General features: G+C 47.1%; 1 protein-coding gene across 1 annotated transcript in view; it reads left to right on the plus strand.

Annotated features, from left to right (window-relative positions):
* The window catches only part of LOC121834692 (kinesin-like protein KIF21B), a 116550-nt gene that overhangs the window by 29660 nt on the left and 68576 nt on the right, over nt 1-18314 (plus strand). The window contains exons 3-6 of the mRNA XM_042288420.1: nt 3456-3618; nt 3851-4033; nt 14974-15024; nt 16745-16837. Coding sequence (XP_042144354.1) covers nt 3456-3618; nt 3851-4033; nt 14974-15024; nt 16745-16837 — 490 coding nt within the window. The remainder of the gene's footprint in view (nt 1-3455; nt 3619-3850; nt 4034-14973; nt 15025-16744; nt 16838-18314) is intronic.

The raw sequence follows: 18314 nt of genomic DNA on the forward strand, positions 1-18314 counted from the left end.
ATGGTACGAATGTTTTGTGGTGCTTTTTCGCGAAAAATGAAATTAAACGCTTTATATTTTGTAATGCAGCTTGTTAATTATGTGATCTATGTTCATGATAGTATTCGATTAATGCGAGCAGAAAACTTACTGCTAAGTGTCTTGCGCAATTTTTGAGCTAACAATGACACCCCCAAAGGCCTTTATAACAAACGCCTTTACTAAGAAAATACCGTTTAATGAAGTAAAATAAAGTCCTGGCCAGTCTCTTTGTGTTCAATGTGTTCCTCTGACAACTACAAATTCCTGCTTAACAAATATATCTATTTAATGAAGGAATTCGCGACTCTACAAAACAAAAATGACCGGTATTATAAATTTTCTGGGTGAAAAGTAATCGCTTTTACGTAAATTGTCGCTCTTAAGTGGCGCGCATAGAGAACAGAAATACCGCGGCACTGGAGACGATTGGCACTGTCGCCTCCGTCGCACGCTCGTGGTCTCGGTCCAAATAATTCGTCGGTATGCAACCATGTGTCCAGATCGGGGTCTCGAACACGCGGCCGCACAGGTATCGTGCGGCTTCGAGCCCCCATTGCCATGTCTCGAGTGCTACATGCCCCATAAAAACATAGTTCTGTATCGTCCATTCATTTCTGCTCGTACAACGTGTTCTCATATCTTACAATATAATCTTTTCTTTCGGACTGAGTAATGCTTCGTCTAAATATTAGCTTCTCAGCCCTTCCTCGTGTAGATCAACCGGAACGACGATACCACTATACTAGGCTACAAGCACAAGCTTTGCACAAAGAGGAACCTCTGCTACATGAACTCAGCGGAAGAAAGTTAAAGCTGCTCGAGCCTCTGGTCGTCAGAAAACATCATTAGAGTATGAGTCTTTTCTTATAATTCTGCTACAAAATTGTATGAGGAGGTATTTGTTTCCGTGACTGATGAGCTTAGTGAATTGTGCGATAGGGCAACGACAGTGCGATTGATCTTATTCTAACGAAAGCTGCTAGCACAATGGCATTTTCAATCGTATCACATCAGCTGTGGCCCAGAGGATATGCGAATCAAAGCAACTCTGGCAAAACAGCGCACTTACAAAAAGCAGCGAACAGGAGATCCCTTCTCTAGAAAATTCCTGTGGTATTGCTGGGAGAGGCGGCTGGTTTCCAAAATTAACCAGCATTGCGGGCCTTTTTTGTCCCAAAATACCGAAATAGTGCCCCCCCCCCCCCTTTTCTCGTTGGCCCTCAACCTTTTGGGCTAGACTACCTGCCTCCCCCCCCCCCCTTCCTACAATGAGTTTTAGACCTCTGGTCCAGAATGTGCTACGTGACTACGTTGCTGCGCAGAAAGCCTGTACGCAGCAACGTAGCGCCATCTAGACACAAGATCGTACACTACCAAATTGTTCCGACCCAGAACCGAGTAGGCGTGACGGATGCCGTCCCGCCTCCGCCGCACAATGCGCATTATTTGGCACGGAGGTTGGTGCTTTGGAATGCACCCGCACGAACGAGAGTGTGTATTCAAAGTATTTTGGTGCGCAGTCGCAACTTTTAACATTTGTTCAACGGACGCGCCGACCTTCGTGAGGATTCCCAATGTTGCTCGATTGGAGTCTCAAACTGTTCCTTCTTAAAGCTGTAATTTGATCTGGGACTACACGCGATGCCGAAATCTAAGTGCAATTGGTAGAGCTTCAGAGAAAAATGTTTCCTCCTCTGTGACACGAGTGCAAAAAAAGTGAAAGCCGTTTACAAATCCCTGTAACGCCGAATTGGAGCGCAGCTCTTGAGGAGGAGGAGTGAAGGGTACTGAGGGGAGGGTAGACCCCTCCTCCTCCCCTCATTCTTTAATATGCTCCGGGGGGGCGGTCACGTGACCTCGGGGGGGGGGGTGTCACGTGACTTCGGGGAGGGGGGTCACGTGACCTCAGAGGGGTCACGTGACCTCAGAGGGGTCACGTGACCTCAGAGGGGTCACGTGACCTGGGGGTCACGTGGATGTCACCTTGGGGTCACGTGACCTTGATATGACCTTGGGAGGGGTCACGTGACCTTGGGGAGGAGACCACGTGACCTCGGGGGTCACGTGACCTCAGAGGGGTCACGTGACTTGGGGGTCACGTGACCTTCAAAGGGTCTGTGGGGTCTTGGGGTCACGTGACCTTGAGATGACCTTGGGAGGGGTCACGTGACCTTGAGATGACCTTGGGAGGGGTCACGTGACCTGGAGGGGTCACGTGACCTTGGGGATCACGTGACCTTGGGATGACCTTGGTTACGCCGACGGCGACGCCGACGGCGACGGCGACGGCGACGCCGCTCAAGCCGGGAACGGGCCCCTAAGAGCTGCGCTCTAAAAGGTTGGTTCTTTGTGCGCCCCTCCTCGGTGCTCTGGAACGCCGTGCGCTGGAGCGTGGCCAATTGTGCTGTGCTGCTCTGGTCCTCTGCAGCAACGGCAGTGCTACCACTGCTGTTGTGTCCACTCCTACGAGAGCAGCTGCTTTGAAAGCTTTCTCAGAATCACACGGGGTGGCGCTAGCTGCCACCCGGTTGAGAACAGTCCAAATTTACGCAGCCTGCGAATGCCTCTTCTCTGCAGAATCGGGGGTCGCTGTCAATGGTTTGGCGATTGTTGCGATTCATATTTTGATAACTCAAGCAACTTTTTTGTGTGCAAGTCTGCACAGCTGGAAATTAGTCTGCAGTAAGGAGCGCCTGGTGTCTCAGCTGTAGATGACAAACTTTGCCAGTGGCAGTACTGGGGGTATGGCTAGCCCGGTATCCTTATATTGCGTCGCGCAGTGGTGAGTACACAAACGTTGCCTATGCAGTTTTCATTTAGACAAAAAGGTAATAGAGCGCATCATCCTGGATTCTGCAGGGCGAGCTGGGATGCACTAGTAGACTTGGCCTTTATTCCCCATTTTGATAGTCAATTGTCAATTTACAAAACCTAGTTTCTGACGTCATGCATGTACGTCAACGTGCGATAGCACAAATTCGGTTTCGCACAGTTGATTTTTCGCACTCAACTACTACGACGAAGTTTCCTGTACTACGAAAAATTCCTCCGGTCCCACGGACTTCCTTATAAAGGCTTTCCATTGTAGCACCATTGGCCCCTTCCTCGGTATTTCCAGATGTATGTGTTACAAGTGTAAATTGAACTCGCTTCGCACCGGCCAACGTTCGTCGGCGGCAAGAAGCGGAAGCATGACAGACGCAGTTCGGTTTCAACACAACACTAAGTGAGGGAGCCGTGTGGCCCCCTGTTTAATATAGAGAGCTGCACTTCCAGACATCAGGCCACGAGGGGACCTTGTGGCACTACATGCTAGCCAGGTATATAACAATATGAACTTTCTTTGATTTGATGATTGAAAATACTTTCATTATTTTTTTGACAACTCGAAGTGATTGTGAAATCGTTCCCGAATGTTTTTTCTTGTTTTGCAGCTTAAATAGGAATCTTCTTCTGCAGAGCTTGGAACAGTTTCGGGTACCACGACATAAGATGATGCGAATGAGCAGTAACTCCCCCATTGAAGTGCACATTCTGTGTGAACATGAAATTGATTTATGGTGGCCCTTCTCGCCGTCAAATGAGATGGTCAAGAAGGTGCCTCGGTGAATGAATCTATGCCCAAAGCGATTGTGACAAAGTATTTTTCCCCACCACCATTCTGAAATGTACGGAGGAGTCCAAGGGGCCCGGGTAAGAAATGCCCCTCTCCCGAAAAAGAATTGGCGCCATGATTTTGTTGCGAGTGGTGTGAGCGATGAGGGGCTTTTATTTTGCTGTGGATCTCCCATTTGAAAAGGCGTCCCAAAGGGGGTGTTTGTCCCTGCAGACTGGGTCCGGGAAGACGTACACGATGGGCACTGGGTACGGCCTGAACCTGGACGAGCACGAGCGGGGCATCATTCCCCGGGCGGTAGATCAGCTCTTTGCCGGCATTGCTCGGCGCCAGGCGGAGGCCCGGGAGAAGGGGGCCCCTGTCCCGGACTTCAAGGTTCACGTCCAGTTCATGGAGGTAAGAACTTTATGCAGCAAAAGCCTTTATGCTCGGCCTCAACTACTTTGCGCTACGCTGTCAAGGCTGCATCTTGCGTTTCTTTCGCTCGAGAACACTCGGAAATGACACGCAAGATGACGCCACGTGCTCTCACCAGTGCAAGGCGGCAGCACTTTGGAATACGTGCTAGCCTTATACAGTGCGATTCACTTATAACGGTACCACATACAATGGTGCACTGCTTATAACAACCAGTTTCTAGAGTTTCTAGTCTAGAAACGGTCAGATTCTAGTCCAGTTGCAACGATAATCGGTTATAACATTTGAAGTTTCAGGTTTTCTCGCTTTCGTTTTAAGTGGATTGCACTGTAGACCCTTTACGGCAACTTTGCATAGGTGCCGCCATCTTGAAATCGCTCGACCCTGCCGCCGTGGCCGACCTTCAGTTTTTCATCGGTAGAATGCGTTTTCTGCTGTACCCCACCACAAATGGAGATTTTAATGCAGAATGTGTTTTATGAGCAGTTTTTTATGCCTTTAACGAACTAGTGTCGTAGCGAGCGTCACAAACGAGTGACGTGCTGGGAGGGGCACGGACGTTAACTGTATAAGCTTCACATATAAATTCAGAGCGTACTCGAACCTGTGTCAGTGGGCTGGCAGTCGGATACTATAGCCACTGAGCTACTAGCACAGCTGGTCTGCCAGGGGAAATGGTAGGCTCATGCAAATATTCAATGTTTTCAAATGTTCCATCGAATAACATACGACCCAAAATTCGATTCAAATTCCGGTATTCGGAAATTTCAAAATATTTGACGCGAGCGAACAGCGAACTTCGAGGTACTTGTTTTGGGGCGGTTTCGGTTTTATTTAGCAAGTACCAGCGCCATGGACACGTCCAGGTGAGCTTTATTTTTCTTTCGAAATCCACTAGATTGTCAACACTAGCCAGTAGCCAAATGAACTGGCTGCGTCGTTGGGACCACTCTGCTGTTTCGGATCACCATGGCAAACGTGTCGACTGCTGGCAACCCGATAGGGAGTTATTTCACAAACATTTCTCCGGGCACTGAAGCTGGATCTTTAACGTGCAAAGTGGTACTGAAGACCCTGACAACGCTTGCAATGCACCTGAAGAGACATCTGGACTGAAACCAGACCTACCTCAATGAGTAAAAGAACAACTAAGCTCAAGCAGGCAAGCAAACCCAAGCTTCAGTAGCAACAGATGACAAAAAAGATGGTTTGTAGTTATAGTCTGAATTCCTCGGCACGATGAACAATGCCTGCCGTTTTTCCAGAGCGTTATGACTCGAAGAAAGAGGAGCTGAAAATATTAGACGTTTACAATTCTCGTTAATCCCGGATTAGAGCGCAACTCTTGAGGAGGGGAGTGTACAGAGGTTGGGTATGTGCCTCCTCCCCCCTCCACTCCTCCTCGCCTGCTGCCTTCCCATTTAGTGGGACATTTTTGCTAAATTTCCCGCTAAATTTAGCTAAATTTTCTGCTCTAAACTTAGCGGGAAATTTAGCAAAGATTTTGCCGCTAAATTGAGCGGGGAATTTAGCGAAAATTTTCCCTCTAAATTTAGCTCAAAAAATTTCTCATAATGCGAGGTGCACGGTTACGCCGATGGTGCCGCCGCTCAACCCAGAAATAGGCACCTAAGAGCTGCGCTCTAAAAAAAAATATGGGGTTCGTCAGCTGAGTAGAGTGCCTCTGGATTGCAACGGATGGTTGGAGATTGCGTATGAGTGACAGTCACGTGTGCGTTCACGCAACGGACACAATGCAGCACGTGCATCATTGGCCTGCGCCCAGATGACAGACTCTCGCACTCCCGAAAACCTGGTGCTCTTCATCTCCGGTGTCGTTGAGGAGTGGGAGCTTCAATCCCAACGTGTGCCGATGTACGTCGTTACCGAGAATGGAAGAAACGTAGGCGGTTGGACGGTCGTCCTGGATTGGCGTGCAGTGTTTCGCGCACAGTCTTCAGCTGCGTTTCAGCGATGCCAAAAGAGAAGTGGCTGCATTTTCTCAGCTCCGCGCGAAAGCCAGAGCGATTGTCAGCCAATACAAAACGAGCGCCAAAGTTCGAGGACACCTTCTTGAGGTGCAGAGGAGCATGGACTCGTATACTCTGGAAGTTGCGCAAGATGGTTTGACGGAACAGTGAGCACGCCACGGTGGCCAGACTTGCGAAGCTGCGTGTGCCCATTACTGTGACACTTTGGACAAGCTCAGCAGGAGGGAGTGCAAGCTGGAGCTGGGAAGGTCCTACATGCGCCTGACCAGGCTATGACCCAGCTCTCTGGGGGCCCAACACCCTCGCGAGTAATGCCCCTCTCGCCGTGCACTCAACCTATAGCAGTGTCTGATCAGGCAGCACGGATTGTCTTTGAAGAGGGACCACCTGGCTGTGTTGGTGGACCCGAGTTCTCAAGATGCACTTGGAAACTTAGAAGGGCGGCAAAGGAGGGATGATGCGTGGAAGACAGGAGACTCTGCAGTTGTACAGTGGCAAATGACTTGAAGGCTTCTTTGGTGTGGTAGGAGTGCTGCCGCTCCCTGGTACCTGCTACACAGGCTCTTTTGAACTGCACTGGCTATTGTAAGCTGCAGAAGGGAGCGCCTCCTGCACTTTAGATCCTTGAGAAAATGAAGAGTTACAGATATTCAAAGTATTTGCTTCGAAATTATTGGACACCAATTACTATTCCCTTAGATTTCGCTTCCAGATAAAAAAAAACAGTATTCGCGCAATAAATGGTTTCATTGTAGTGCAAACGTAAGTAAATAATATAACTAAAATAGATAACGAAATGCATAAAACGAATGAAAAACAAGAGCATGGACGGCACACGGACAGTGTGGGACGCATTCTCAGCTTTCTGACCAGCATGCCCGTAGAATCTTTATATGTTCTGATTACTTTTTGACTCCAGTTAATCTTTACGAATAGAATCTGACTGCAAATGGGTCGACGGAAGAAAATGGCCCGAGTAACACGTTAGGAACCTGGGGGGTTAGCCCCATGTCGCAGAAACCTTGTCCAAATTTTGAGCTAAAAACATCCTTTTCGTCTAAGGCTCGTCAAACTATTAGGCACCAAAGAAAATTGGCCAAACGCCATACAGTGATGGGATCGCTGCGCCAATTGTGCCAAACTGCGCCAAGGGGCTAACCGTGCTACATCCTCCTACATTTCGCCAAATTATGGGTAACCTGCAACAAGCCTGCGCCAAAGGACAAATTTTGGTCGCCTTTCGAAACCGCAACTAAATCGAGTGCCCTAATTGAGCATGCGTGAGCTAGGTGGCGCAAGCGGCCGCCCGACACGAAGTACTCTGCATCAATGGTCCATCCGGTCTTGGATGGTTTTTGCCGCCGTCTCTCGTTTCGGGCTCTCCTCCTCGCGTGGATCTCGTCTTGAGTCTTTTTAAAATTTTTTGACGACAGACGCGGGCGTGTGTGGACGCTCCGACGGTAGCGTGCTGTATATCAGGCCAGCCATGCCGTCATGCAGTGAAACGAAACCACGTTTTTGAGCAGCGGGAGTTACTTTGTGAGCTGAAGCACTCGCTCCTAAAACGACGACGCCGGGTGTTGCCGTCCCCCCGTCGCTGCAGATATGGCGCTTTCTAAACTGAAATGTGAGGACTGTCGCATGTCCATCAACATTCCTGTTCTTGTTTAAATCATACGCTACAACAAGAGTCCCTCTTTAACTCAGTTTGCTGCGTCGAAGTATTGATTACCTAGATTTCTACGGCCAGCCGGCAACAGGCAGGCGGCGCCGGCAGAGTGGGAGCCCACGGTCATACCCCGTTTCGTTGTAACTTGGCAAAGGGTGAATGATAAGCTCCAGATTGCGTGCCGACGGCTTCAAAATGCACGACGACGACGTATACGAGCGCAACGCACGCATATTAGTGAACGACGCAGCGAAAAGCCTGATACTCCTTTGGAGTTGAGGCGCGCTCCGGTGATACGCAGTCACGTTCCCATTGGCCTGCTAAGGCCGTAGCTTCTGCTGCACTGGCATGTTACGCGATATTCCTAGGGTACCCAGTATTTCCTGCTTCAGACACTAGGCTAAGCGGCGCCACTAGAGTAAAGGCTCAAGTTTGAACAATGAAGCAGCTACTCCCAGGGATATCTAATATTTTTTTTTTATTTCAGTCTCTAGATGGCGCCAAACCAACCAGCATTGCAGGTTGCCTATCGGTAGGCTTTCTTTCGAGAGACCTCGATACGTGAAAAATCTTCCGCGAAAGAAAAATGGTGAAAAGAAGTGATCTAAAACAAAGGTAATTTATGCACGCTGAACCCGCACAGCACGCTGGTTTGTCTCGAGTTTAGTCGTTGCACACATTTTGACACTGGCTCGCAATGTCTTGCGCGATGCGCTCAGGTTCTGTTTTATGTGCATACATTGCCTTTTACTTTGTTTGCTGGCCTGGCAGGCACGTGCCGCTGGACTGTTTTTTGTCGTATGCTCGGCAGTTACATTTTGCATAAATTTTGGGAACCATTTGGCGACAGAGCGGAGATGCATGATTTCGGTTTCGATCGAACAGCCATCTCCGCTCGCGCGACGAAGCACGTGCAACTGCAGGCCTGCCGAAGTTGCCCTCATGTGCATGCGAACATGATTGCACCAGCTGGGACGCTTGCAGTTCATTGTTTTACGTTTGCTTACTTTTGATGAAAATCTGGCATGTCGGGAAACAGTAAAACGGTGGCAACGGTCTATCGGAATTGCTCGGCAACACCTACAGCACTGTACACTTGTGGGGAGTCTCAATGTCTCTTTGCAGACATTGAAAGTGGACATTCATTACTAGACTAAGTCAAAGCGACGCTTTGCAGCAGCATTGCAGAACGCTTTGAAAAACAAAAAGAAAAGCACCCGCTAGTCGTAATGCACCTTTGTCTTGTGTACGATTTCGCATTGCACTGCAGTAGTTAGGTGTTTCATCAGTTGAAGGCCGCTTCCATTTATTACATCATATAACTAGTCAACCTAATGCTGCGATGCTTACTAATAAGCAGGTCATTTTTAAATGAATTTTAATATGTGCAGTTTGGTCGTCATTTCTCTATACGGGTACAATTTAACTGAAACATTGCAAAATATGTCCTGTCATTTGCATTTCAGTTACAAGTTGAAAGACCCCCAGGTGGTCTAGCTTGACCATAATTTTTTTGTTGCAGCGAGCAGAGTGTCCTTCGTTTGTCCAGCACTTGAAACAAATAATTTTATTTTTGTGGCTGCTCGCGCCCCGCTTGTCGGCTTTGGCTAAACACCAACGTCCTCTTTTTCACAATTTTCTCTTCTATCAGCTGTCATCCCCTCCCCCCCCCCCCCCCCCAACTAACAGTGACTGTTTGGCCCTTGGCTGTAACTCCCACGTTAGTATTTCCTCTTTCGCAAGTCTTCTCTCTCTCTCTTTATAAGACTATCTGCTCCAAAAGCCTTTTTAGCTGCTCAATAACACTCTTGGATGCTCCAAAGGCCCCTTTTGCTGCTCCAAAACACTGTTTTGGCTGCTCCGAAGGCCACTTTTGCTGCTTCAAAACACTGTTTTGACTGCTCCAAACGGTGCTCCAAAATTGCTTAGGCCAATCACATCACTATCGTTAATTCAAACTCTCGGTTTGCGTTCTGCCCATCGAAAAGCAAGGTGAGAGAGCCCAAGTATGCACCTGATTTCACCACTCCATCTCCTTCTTCACGATAAAATCCGTCTGCTATAGTGTTGCGACGAAGCGTCTTTTTTTATAGAAGAACGCAGTGTCTGAAGCCAGCGGCGTGCGTTGTCTTCCGAACGTTGTTTGCTGGCTCGGATGTGACGACGCTGTAGTGACGGCACCTGGCTATAGATGGCGCCATATGTGTTGTACTGCGGTACTACCAGAAACGGAGTTTCTTCCGGTTGTTGATTTACGATTAAAGGCACTTTGTTGTGAGCTGTCACATGGGGTGGTTGTGTTCTTTCTGCCTGGCGACCATGGGGTCGCACTCTGACCCCTACGGTCACAACAGACCCTAGTCAAAGTGGGATGCGCCGTCGTGGAGGTGGACGTCGAGATTGGAAAGCGGTTGCCCGGCGAATCGTCGGCAATTCTGACGAGGCTCGATGCACTCTCGAGCCCGAGATTCTATTATTTCCCCGAGCGACTTTTGTAGCCTAGCTGGGAGCCCAGGCTCACATGGCACCATTGGTAACACGCGCCGAAGATGGTGCGGCCGTTGCTGGCCTCGGATGCCAAGTTTGTGCGAGTCTCTTTGACGCCTGTAGCAGACGAATTTTGTAGCGCGGAAAAGGGCAGTGTGGCGAGATGAGGTGCATACTTGGGCTCTTTCGCCGTGCTCTTCAATGGGTCGAATGTGATCAGAGTTTGAAATGAGGACTCGACGCGGATGGCCTTTTTTTTCCGGTTTCTAATAGTATTTTTACGAGCCTTATGCGAAAAGCATGCTTTTTTTGGACATCCGATGGCCGAAGTTTTCCCTTCGGAACATGGTGCTAAAGTACCCAACTGCCGGTCGTTATTGTAAGCGATCGATGGGAAGTTCCGAATGTGTGCATGGGCTTTCCATAGTGCTTCGGCCATGTAGCAATGCCCGAGCTATCAGTTTCCTCGTTGATAAAGGGGAATTAACTTTCGGCGCAACGTTGGTGCCAATTTGTTTGGCCGAAAAGTAGCAGGATGTAGTGGGGTAAGCAAGTTGGTGCGAATAGCACAACCATCTTGTTGCTATAAACCTTTTCATGTCAGTAGTTACCAGACCGGCGGATAGAGAGTGCTGACGCCCTCGTCGCCATGGGGTGGCTTCAATTGGATTGGCTTCGGTGTCAGCGTGGTTGTGGCTGTGTTTATGTGTTGCGCCAGTTTCGCGTAATTTCGTGATAGAAATGTGCCCGTTATAGCACACAACTAATAAAACTCGTATACTGAGCCAATTTGAGAACTACGAAGTGATTTTGGATCATAATCGCTGACTTTTTTACGAACACTTTACGAAGCATCTGGTCATGTTTGTCGTTAATTTTGATCAGGTTTGGCGGGGAAACGACTATGATGCACTAGGAGGATTCCAATCGTCTCCGGTCGTACCCACTGACCCTAGTTTTCAGAAAAATGAACTAATAAAAATACTAATGAGGAGATGTATAATTATGAATGCAGGTCCACAACGTGATTAAAAACCTCCTGAATCGCAAAAAACACATGAAATCGCCAGTTCCGTGCTCACTGTCTGATTTTCGAGGACATCAACTTTTTGTGAACTTTAAAGACTTGAAATGGTATCCTATGATAACGCAGATATTCTAAAAAATAAGTGATATTGTCTTAGGTTGATTTCTTTAAAGAAATTGAGTGCTCGATAAATATTTTGATAGTCTGTCCTAGGTCGATTGAGAAATTCCTTTAGATATTGACCCTGCTAAAGTACTTATTAACAGCATTTCACAACGTTGGCGTTAGAAAATGAGCTATTTGTTTTACTGAGATTTAATTAGGACGTGCTCGGCATATGAGATAAGTGAAAGTCCCATCAATTGAAGTCTGAAATGTTTTCTTTGTATAAACTTTGCCAAATAAAATTAAAGGGTTCGAGAGAAGTGATCTCCCGTACGTTTGGCTGAAGTGGAATGCTAGGCACGACTTTATGAACCTGTATAGACAGATTTCAATGGAAACTGATGCGATCTAGAATCAACAACGCTAAAATCGGCTGATTTCTATATAGACTACTTATTTTCGGCACAACATTTCGTGAGCCCTAGGCAGTATCAAGCTGCCTGTGACAGATTTGTTTTCTTTCATGGGGGTCTTTGTGTTAAAATAAGTAAAAAAAAATTAAATTTGGTGTTAAAAAAATCTCAACAGCCTTTAATGACTAGAGATACAATAGTAAGGGTGCAGGCGAGCTGGTGGATGTTAACCATGTTGAATATACCTGAGACTGGGGTAGAAAAACATAAAAGTCGAAGAAACAGAACGGGACAGGACGACGTCTCAAACTCAGCTACCAGGTTTATTCAGTCCTCCTCCTTATATAGTCCACAAACAGCCCACCACCAACACAAAGGGGCAACTTTAACCAGTTCAACCGCCAAACCCTCCAGACAGTCACTACCAACACAAAGGGACAACCTCTAAACAGTCCAAACGCAGAGGGAAATGCTGTACTGTTCAACTTTGCACCGTTTTAGGTTAAGTGCGTGTCATCCTTTCGTCGAGGAGGAAAGGAAAACAATTTAAGTAAAAAAAGTTTCTTTTTTTTTATGTGTTTGTGGATCCTTGTTACTTTGGAAGAGGTAATGGTCCTTTTGTTATATTTTGGGGGAGATTGCTGAGTTATCTTTGTGAATCGGCATGAAGGCCGTCCATAGCGCTAGTTTGGAATTACAGGGTTTGGCGTTTGTACTGTTTAGAGGTTGTCCCTTTGTGTTGGTAGTGACTGTCTGTCTGGAGGGTTTGGCGGTTGAACTGGTTAGAGTTGCCCCTTTGTGTTGGTGGTGGGCTGTTTGTGGACTATATAAGGAGGAGGACTGAATAAACCTGGTAGCTGAGTTTGAGACGTCGTCCTGTCCCGTTCTGTTTCTTCGACTTTTATGTTTTTCTACCCCAGTCTCAGGTATATTCAACATGGCTTTAATGACTGCTGATATGGGACTAAACATGGTGTAGTTCCTTTAAGTTCATACCCGAGCAAACCCGAGCAAACCCGAGCAAACGTTTATATTGCAAAAACCATCCAAGAACGACTGGGAGGTTTAGGTGTAATGTCGTGAATAAACAAATCGCCCGATGTGGAGGTTACCATTATCCCGAGCATCAGATAAAATGTGAGTTGAACGTTTGTTACTTATATCTCTTATATATCGTATCTAATCAAGAACAACTCTTTTCAATTTGTTCTGAAGGCAAGGCAGGAGACTTTCAGGAAACGCACATAGCTTTATACGCCGAGTATTTTGGTCACATTCCTTGAGATCCTAAGTGCGCAGTTGTACATTGCACTCTACTTCTTTCGAATATGCCGCCACTATCACTGAACAAACTTCATTTGTCATAAATAATTGGGCTCAATATGCGCAGGGCTGACGCTGATTCCTGTACCCTCTTCCCTTCTCGCACGTATCCGGTACTCCGGCGGTTAAAATAGTACTAATATGTTACAAAATTAACTGCAGATGTTGTCGTGCACATTATTATTGTGGCATGCAATTAAGTTATAAATGTAAGCATCGGGCGGCGATTTACAATAAGGCGAGAAACGCGGTGAAAAGCGACAAAAAACGCAAATGCAACGCTTTCGGCAAGGCGCGGAGGGGAGACTGGAGTGACGAGTTGAGGCCACCTAATGGCGGCCGCGTCACTTGATTCCAAGATGGCAGCGCCCAGGCGACGGAGGGTGAAAAGGTCTCTAATATGTGTGGACTATATGAGAAGGGTCAGCAAGCTTTGGTGCTAAGGCAGGCGACCCGAGTGTTTTGCGCCCTGCGACATTGTGTATATATCCTCGTTGCACGTGCAGCTGCAACTTTTGCTTTTATCTGCACCTTCTCTGCCGCACAGCTGCCATTTCGTTTCCGAGGGATTCTGCAGTTGCAGATTTGCCTAGTGCCATACAAATTTGCCAAAGTTGACAATCTAAGGTGCATTTTTAAGATGAGCGTATCATAGTCTTGTACGGCGGAGACAAAATAAAGAGGGGGCCTGGACTTCGTAGAGATGGACGGTCAGCCAGACCGGTGGGCGGCAAAACCACTGCCCAACACTGTGGGCAAAGCCCTGGTTGCAGGATATCAAAATGAAGCAAAATAACCTCTATTTAATGATATATGGTTTAATTTCGCGTATGTGCCCCACTCGTCTCAAAACCTCATATTAAAAAAAAAATTAAGCTATTTGCGCTTTTTTTTAGGCGTGCATGCCGACCACAGTGTGCCGTGCGCTCTGCATCTCCACTATATTTACTTTGCCATGTATACACCTCTGCTCGTGCTTTTTGTCGTGTTGTGAAGTGCAGATAAGAAAGAGTATGGTATAAAAGTTTTGGAAATACATACTTTTTATGGTTTTCGTATCATCCACGATCGTCTTCTGCCCGTGTGATCGTAGCTGCTGGGAAAGCGGGCACACGGGTTTCCAAACGTGCTGCTTCGCATTGCGTACATTTTTTACACATCTTTGACCTTGTCATTCCGTGCTTTGCTCTTGGGGCGCTCTGTAGGAAAGTAGTCTGAACGAATCCCTTTCTTCTGCATGGTGCTATGGCCTCAGTGGAGGAATAGGGGAAGGATTGTGTTCACACCTGGCGGTGGATGCAAGTGAAGCGCACAAACTCCCATAAGGAGAGGAGCATGTATTTAGTGTGCGCATTGTTCTTTGGGGCAACCCAGTCCCGAAGGTTGCGGATACGTGCGAATCAAGGGGCTCAGTCCTTTAGGCTCAGTCCGAGAGGAGGGGCCTGGACGTAGTACACCATGCACCCAAAATAATATTGGAACGAGTCCAACCGGTTAGTCCCGTAGCTTGTCCCAGTTGACCCCAACTGGGAAGGATTGGACTCCCAATGAGGACTGGCTGATCCAGCCCAAAGGGTCCCCAATGGTTCCCAGTTGGGGCCAGATGGCATTCCAACTGGTTCTTCAGCTGGGCTGCATTTATTTCTCCCCAGTGATGTGTTGATGGGAATGAGTCTGAACTAGACTCGCTTAGGCACTTACAATATTGTGTGTCCCTTCCGATGGTCACTTTGGCCACTCGACAGTGTGTGGTAGCATTTCATGATGATTACGAAGGACCACGAAAGGAACATTCATTCTCCCCTCTGCATAGAAAGCCTAGTGTTTTGCAATCAAAATGACTCTCAGCATATTGAAAGAATTTGCTCCTTCCCCTTAAATGGTTTGTTGGCTTTCTCCTCTAGCTTTACAATGAAGAAATCTTTGACCTCCTGAACTCCGGAAAGGACGATCAGGTAAGTGTTGCTTCTGGTTTCCTTGGGGTTTGAATTGATTGCCGTCGGACCATTTGATTGAATGCCTCGTGTCTAAGGTTGTCAACCGTTCCCTCTTTTGGATCCACCCCGGAGAGGGTTAAAAACATCCGTTGGTGGATCCCTAGGGAATGCATTGGGAAACGCGAGTGCTGACCCCTTCACTTTTCTCTTTTGGCTTTCACTTTTGCTTCCTCTATTTTTCGCTCCCTCTTTCTGGCTCTCTTACGGGGTCAGTGTTGGCATTCTCCAAAGTGAAACGTGTGTGGCTGCGCTAACTCGGTCCCCAAGGTGGTGAATCTTCCTTCCTACTTGGCCCAGCGCTAGTACTTGGTTCGCACTCCATTTTGTGGCACAAACGAAGGCAGACACCTGCAAGTTGAGACACTCTTCACTACTCTCCTCTCTATGCACTTCCCTTTCCACCGTTTTGCCCACAGATGGACGCCGTCAGCTCTTTCCTGTCATGTGGGTACATTATTAAAGGGGCCCTGCAACCATATTTAAGCGTCTACCTTTTTTGCGGTTTCCACGTCTCTTGGGGTTCGGGGAAGCCAGGGGGCACGGAGAGAGTAACTAAATATCAGTGCGTCATATTTTAAGCGGCGGACGACGCGGAAACCTCCTTCATCTACAGGGGTGACCCGCAGTACCGAAAGCGCGCAATATGCGACGTCTTTGGTCCTGGGCTCACTACTGTCCAGAGCTGCTAAAAGCTTCGTTTTAGTCGAAATACAAAATATAAGTGGCGCGAACTGTTTCAATTATTTATAAAAGTAGTTTTTGTTCAGTATTTTAGATCAGCAAAGAAACAGATGCAGTTTATAAAGTACGAAAACAAGAAATGACCCGTCGACATACTCGCCACCAAGCGGTGGAAAAGGCGGCGCATACCAGAAAAGAGTAGTGGGATCAGGCGCCGACACGGAAAGGTCCCGGATGTACGCGGCGGCGCTGCGGTCGTAGGGACTGGATGATCCCACCGGCTACGAGCGTTAAGAATGCCTTCGGCGAGCAGCTCTGTCTGGCGGTTTGGCCATTTCGCGGTATGGCAGCGCGAAGTGGCTCCCATTCTGAACTGATCTTCACCCCGTGTTTGCTGTCGTTTGTGGCCAATGAAGTGTCATGTCGAATTAGTGTTTAATCGCGCAGCAAATACAATGAGAGCCGCTTTGGCTGCCTGCTGCATACAGCCTATCCGGAACATGCTTTAGTGGTGCCCTCTCGCGCCGTCGACACGGAGTGCAGCAGCCGTGAGCGCTTGCATGAGCTCACAACCCCTCTTCTAGTTCACGGCCACTCAAGCAACCAAGGACGTCATGAAGGAGGTTATTATTTCCTTTTTTTGTAATCTTAATTTGCCTATAACTTTTAAAATAAAGCGAAATTCGAGAAAAGAAAAGTTTAATTAAGTTACTACTTTCAATGCGCTCAGGTTTGGTGCAAATTAAAAATTGGTAAAAAAGTCATTGCAGGGCCCCTTTGAGGTGCTCGTACTGCACTCATCCGCATAATTGGTGCAGCTTAAATGTTGCAAAACTGTCTATCGGGTAGTTTCTTTAGGAACCAGATGGTGGTGCAGCATAAGTACGCATGATTTGAAAACTCCACGGTGTGTTCAAAATTGAGCAGTGCTGGATTTCATTCTATTCCAATCTTGACCCAGGCTGATCCATGTGTGTCCCATTTTGGATATATCCAGGGAAGCAAGTCTCGCATCAAAATCCACGAGGACGTGAAGGGCGAGATCTATTCCATAGGAGTGACCACTAAGACCGTTCAAAATGCCGAACAGGTGAGACTTTAATTTTACGGCTCTTCCCTCCCCGGTGAGGTCCGACGTCGATGTAGCCAACCGCTAGAAGGCCGCCTGCCACGCTTGTTCGATCCTGGGTCCGCTGCGTGTGAAGTGAGCATGTTACCGCAGGGCTACGCCCAGTCGTGGGCACGTTACTGTTAGAATGGAAGTGTTAGTTACAATTACTTTGGCCAAAAAAGGAGCCCTGTTACAGTTAGTTACTTTGCTAAAGTAATGCCGTTACTTGGACGTTACTTTACAAAAAAAGAATGAGTAAACATTCGAAAGGAACCTTCCTTAATGTTTCTTTATATTAGCATACACTCTATATAAGACATTGTGTTGTTCACGGTAGTGAATCATAAAGATTTTCTTAATAATCAATATCAACATGCTTGGTTCTTCCTATATCAATATTTACCATGAATAGCTCCTTGAACAAGATCATAATTCAAGGCAGTATCTGACTAAATCCACTATATGATAAGGAATTTATAGTCTCTTCATTGTCAAAATTGAAGGCGACTAGTGTTTAAAAATTTTAACATAGCAGATACTTGATCCGTGAAAAACTTTAGAAATAAGCGCGGCCACCATAAGGTATACACCAAAAAAAAAAATGCCACGCGTGCAGATCTTGGTTGGTGCCCTTATTTTAATTATTGTATTTCTCAACCAGAGAGATTTCTCTCGAATGTTTAGTTTCAAGTCCAGACCTTGTGGACTGGATCCAATCATGGTGTGACTTTACAATCGGCCAATTCTAATTTTTGATTTCTTTGGTGAGGCAAAATCAGATGCAATTTATAAAAATTGTGCAAATGTGAAGTCAATATTATTCTGATACCTTGCAATCATCTTTGTAGATGTTTTCTTATGCCACTCCCATCCACTCGCCAGTCAAATCGTTTTCTAATGCCTGCGCAGTAGAAAACAATCTTTCATCTTTCATGAAGCTTCCCTTGAAAACTTGGGAGCAATGTTGCGGCAAGATTTCTCCATCAGAATAAGCACTGATCGAGGTGACAACAACCACTACATGTAGAAATCCAAACAGCTGTTGCAATCTTTTCTCCGCCACTTTGTTATCAGATCAAACACGTTTATGCTCCTTCATCTCCCCATCCGAAATAGAAGAGACGACGTGAATATCTTTAAATGAACTGATGCCAAGTGCCCCTAGTCCCGGCTAAGGGCGTTCTTTCAGTTTCAAGAAAACGCACAAACAAGCAGAGCGACGCAGACGTTTCGAGCAAGTGCCCTTTCTCAAGTTACTGCACCCGAGAACGGACCACAAGTGGGTGACGGGAGTGAAGGCCGCTAATTGGGTCGTAAAAACAAGGAATGGAGAGAAAATGGGCCTAAAGTAGAGAGAGTGCCTCTGAGAGTTGGACGATTCAAATTAGAGGGGAAGGAAACGTGTGCTCGGCGGCAGGAAGACGAGGTTCGGGTGTGCCGTAAGCTTCCGGGGGGC

This window comes from Ixodes scapularis, unplaced genomic scaffold, assembly GCF_016920785.2.
Source record: "Ixodes scapularis isolate PalLabHiFi unplaced genomic scaffold, ASM1692078v2 ptg003260l_1__unscaffolded, whole genome shotgun sequence".
NCBI classification, from domain to species: domain Eukaryota; kingdom Metazoa; phylum Arthropoda; class Arachnida; order Ixodida; family Ixodidae; genus Ixodes; species Ixodes scapularis.